The sequence below is a fragment of the Plasmodium relictum genome (genome assembly GCF_900005765.1).
Source record: "Plasmodium relictum strain SGS1 genome assembly, contig: PRELSG_00_v1_140, whole genome shotgun sequence".
Classification (NCBI taxonomy): domain Eukaryota; phylum Apicomplexa; class Aconoidasida; order Haemosporida; family Plasmodiidae; genus Plasmodium; species Plasmodium relictum.
Genome location: NW_021628819.1, coordinates 1,462 through 4,805, shown reverse-complemented (window position 1 = coordinate 4,805; position 3,344 = coordinate 1,462). Strand labels below are relative to the sequence as shown.

The window sequence follows — 3,344 nt, the reverse complement described above, 5'->3', positions numbered from 1 at the left end:
ATTCATTAAACCATTTCTCTTTTTCGCATTCCATGAACCATTTTCTTTGCTTTATTAACCAATGTTTCCATATTATTTTTTGCTTTTCTACCATAGTGTTTTTTCCTTCTTCCATTTTCATCAATTCTAATCTATTTGCTATTTGTCTACAATCTCTCTGTTCCTTTTCCCATTCCTTCTTCAAATTTTTAAACCATTTATCCCTTTTCCATTTTTCCAACATTTTTTTATTGTTTTTCATATATTTATTCCAGAGAAATTTTTGTCCCTCAAATGAAATACTACTGATTCCTTGCTCTGTATTTTTAACTTTATTCTCTTCTAATATTATATCTTCATATAATGTATTATCATTTTTCCATTCTTCTAAACATATTTTTAGAAAATCTTCTTTATATAATTCCCACTCCTCTCTTTGACATTCATCCAATACTGCCATATATATTTCTATAAATATCTTCTTTTTATGCATTTCTCTATTTATTGGTATTTTATCTTTCATATTGCTATCTTTATGATATATCATTTCTTCATTTAAATATCCCAACTCTTTCAGTTTCACATCTACTTTTTTTTTTTCTTTATCTTTTATATATTCTTCTTCATTTTCTTTTTCTTCTATTTTTTCTTCTTCGGCTTGTACTATAAATTCATTTCTTACTTCTTCCAATTCTATTTCTTTATATTTTTTCTTTTTTTCAACATTCTTTTCATTTTCAAAAGTGATTTCACATGATGGAAGTTGCATCCCGTAAGATGGTACTAAATGCTTCATTTTTTTTACTGATTTCTTTTTAGGATACATAGAAGTTGATGCATCTTTTGACCCTATTTTTTTTATTTTTTTTTTTTTCTTTGACTTACGTTTACCAATCCAAGATCCAATGGGGGTACACTGCAACATGTATTAAAAATTAATTATTAAATTTTTCTTTAAAAATAAGGATTTAGTTTAAGCAAACAATTTAAATAAATATAGACTTATTAACAATTTTATAAGTTAATTTTCTTTTACTTTATATAGGAGGAGAAAAAAATATATTCCAAAAATTATAGTACCGAATGGAATACCAAGAAAAATTAATATATTTCCTGGATTTTTATCATGAACTACATTGTGTGAAGGTATTATTATAGGAACATTTGGAATAGATGTAGTTGAAGTAGTATTCATTATATCACTTACATTAAACTGAGATGTATTTTGATTTGTAGTTCCAGATTGTACAAAAAAAGAGTTAATTGACCCAGTACTACTGAAATTCACTGGGGAAATTAATGTATTATTGCTATTATTTTTAGGTCTATGTGAAGAATTTATTTTTAGAGAAAATGATGTAGTTAAAGTAGCTGCTGATGAAGGGGATGGACTGGATGAATTACCAATAGAAGCTGTAGTATATTGGAATGATGAATTATTTGTATTAGTTGTAAAAACGGATGCAGTTGAAGTAGATGAATTATTTGTAGTATCTGTATTATTTAAGGTAGATGGAGAATCTGTAAAAGTTAACGTACTTTTAGTAGTTTTAATTGTAGAAGAAGGAAACGAAGTGTTTGTACTTGACAAATTTCCTACAGTAGTTGGGGTAACTGAAATAGATAAAGTATGCATATTATTTTGGGTAGTTAAATTATCAATATTTGTTGATATAGATAAATTGCCTACATAATCCATAGTATTTGAAGATTGAACACTTGTAATAGTTGCACCACTCGAAGTGAATGGGGTACCTGTGATTGGTGTAATTGATGAATTACCTACAATAGTCACAGACCCCGAAGTAAATGTATTTGAAGGAATTGTAGTGCTTGCATTAGTTTTGCCTGTAGTAGTAGGAGTTAAAGTAAGAGCGGATGGAGTGGGAGAAGCAGTTGAAGTTAATGCATTAAGTTTGGTTGGAACGTATGATGAACTAGTGGATGCGCTATTTTTATGCTGTGAAGAATTTGTATGTGAAGTATTTTGTGTTTGAACAGATAGATTAAAAGGGAGGCTATATGAAATTCTTGTAGATGAAATACCTTTAGATGGAGTAGTTGGAAAAGAAATAGTTGTATTAGTTAAAGGTATAGATATAACAGATGTATATGTAGTAGATTCAGTAGTATCATTTACAATAGATACAGTGCTACCATTCATGATATGGGATACATTTGTTGTTGTAAATAAAGGATTATGGGTTGTAATTACATCATTATTTAAATCGTTTATTAGTGAACAATTATGATTGGAAATAATATTATTTCTATATTCTTCTGTTTCATTTCTCAAACTTTTCCAATGATCAGTAAAGGGTTTAAGATCTGTTACATTCCATGTTTGTGAATTAGTAAAATTCTTTTCCTTTTCATTCAACCAATTATCATATTCTGTAATATTAATTAAGCCTCTCTTAAGTTTTATATTATGAATTTCCCTTTCAGAGCCAAATGTATACATCCAATTACCTATATTATTATATTCTGTAGTATTAAAATGAGAAGTAACACATCTTTTAATTTTATCACTTATTTGACCACCTCCTTCGTATAGCTTTTCATCTTTCATATAATCCCAAAACTGCGTATAATTTAAAGGCATACTTTTAACAATATTATAAAAATCTATTTTCCTACTAATAAACCATAAATATAAACTTTCACATTTTGGATTTCTTCTAGAAAATTTACTCATTTCTTTACGTTTTCCTTGTTGAAATTTTTGTTCCCATTTCAATATTGCATTAGTCCCATTGTTTTTATAAGAATCATAGCAATTGGTAATATTTGATAATTTTTGAATTTCATTTAGTTTTATTTGATCCCCAATAGACGTAGAATTACTTCCAAATGGATTATTAGGACTTGAAACCATTAGATATTCTCTACGACAATCAAGAAATTCAAGAAATTTTTTACAATTATTATCATTATCATTTTGTTTTAATTCTTCCAGAAGTTTATCCCTTTCACTATTAAAATCATTCATCCATTTTTCCTTGACATCCTGACTTCTTCTAAATCTTTTTTTCCCTTTTACTCCTATTTTTTCTCCTTCTTCTTGCATTCTTTCTAATTATATTTTTGATTTACCAATTTACTAATCAGTGATTTTTAGCAAATATTAAGTAATCAAATAAATAAAGACTATGTAGAGAAATGTTTATTTGTTTTATTCACTATAAAATTAATTTTTACAAATAATCATTAACTATTCATAAATTACACAAGTAATTTAACATAAAATTTATATTATTTTTAAAATAATTTTTTTTAATATATTAACATAATTCTTTATTTATCTTTCACTTAGTATTAGTTTTTATTATTTTCACTTAATATATTCATTATATTATTATTGT

At 26.2% G+C, this 3,344-nt stretch overlaps 1 protein-coding gene across 1 annotated transcript; it reads right to left on the bottom strand.

The window, feature by feature from the left end:
• On the bottom strand, positions 1–3,049 carry PRELSG_0014400 (surface-associated interspersed protein (SURFIN); the record flags this gene model as incomplete). The annotated part of the gene is made up of 2 exons (XM_028677756.1): positions 1–895; positions 1,016–3,049. Coding segments are annotated over 2 exons (2,929 nt in total), but the record flags the coding sequence as incomplete, so codon positions are not given.
• Positions 3,050–3,344: the final 295 nt, after the last annotated feature.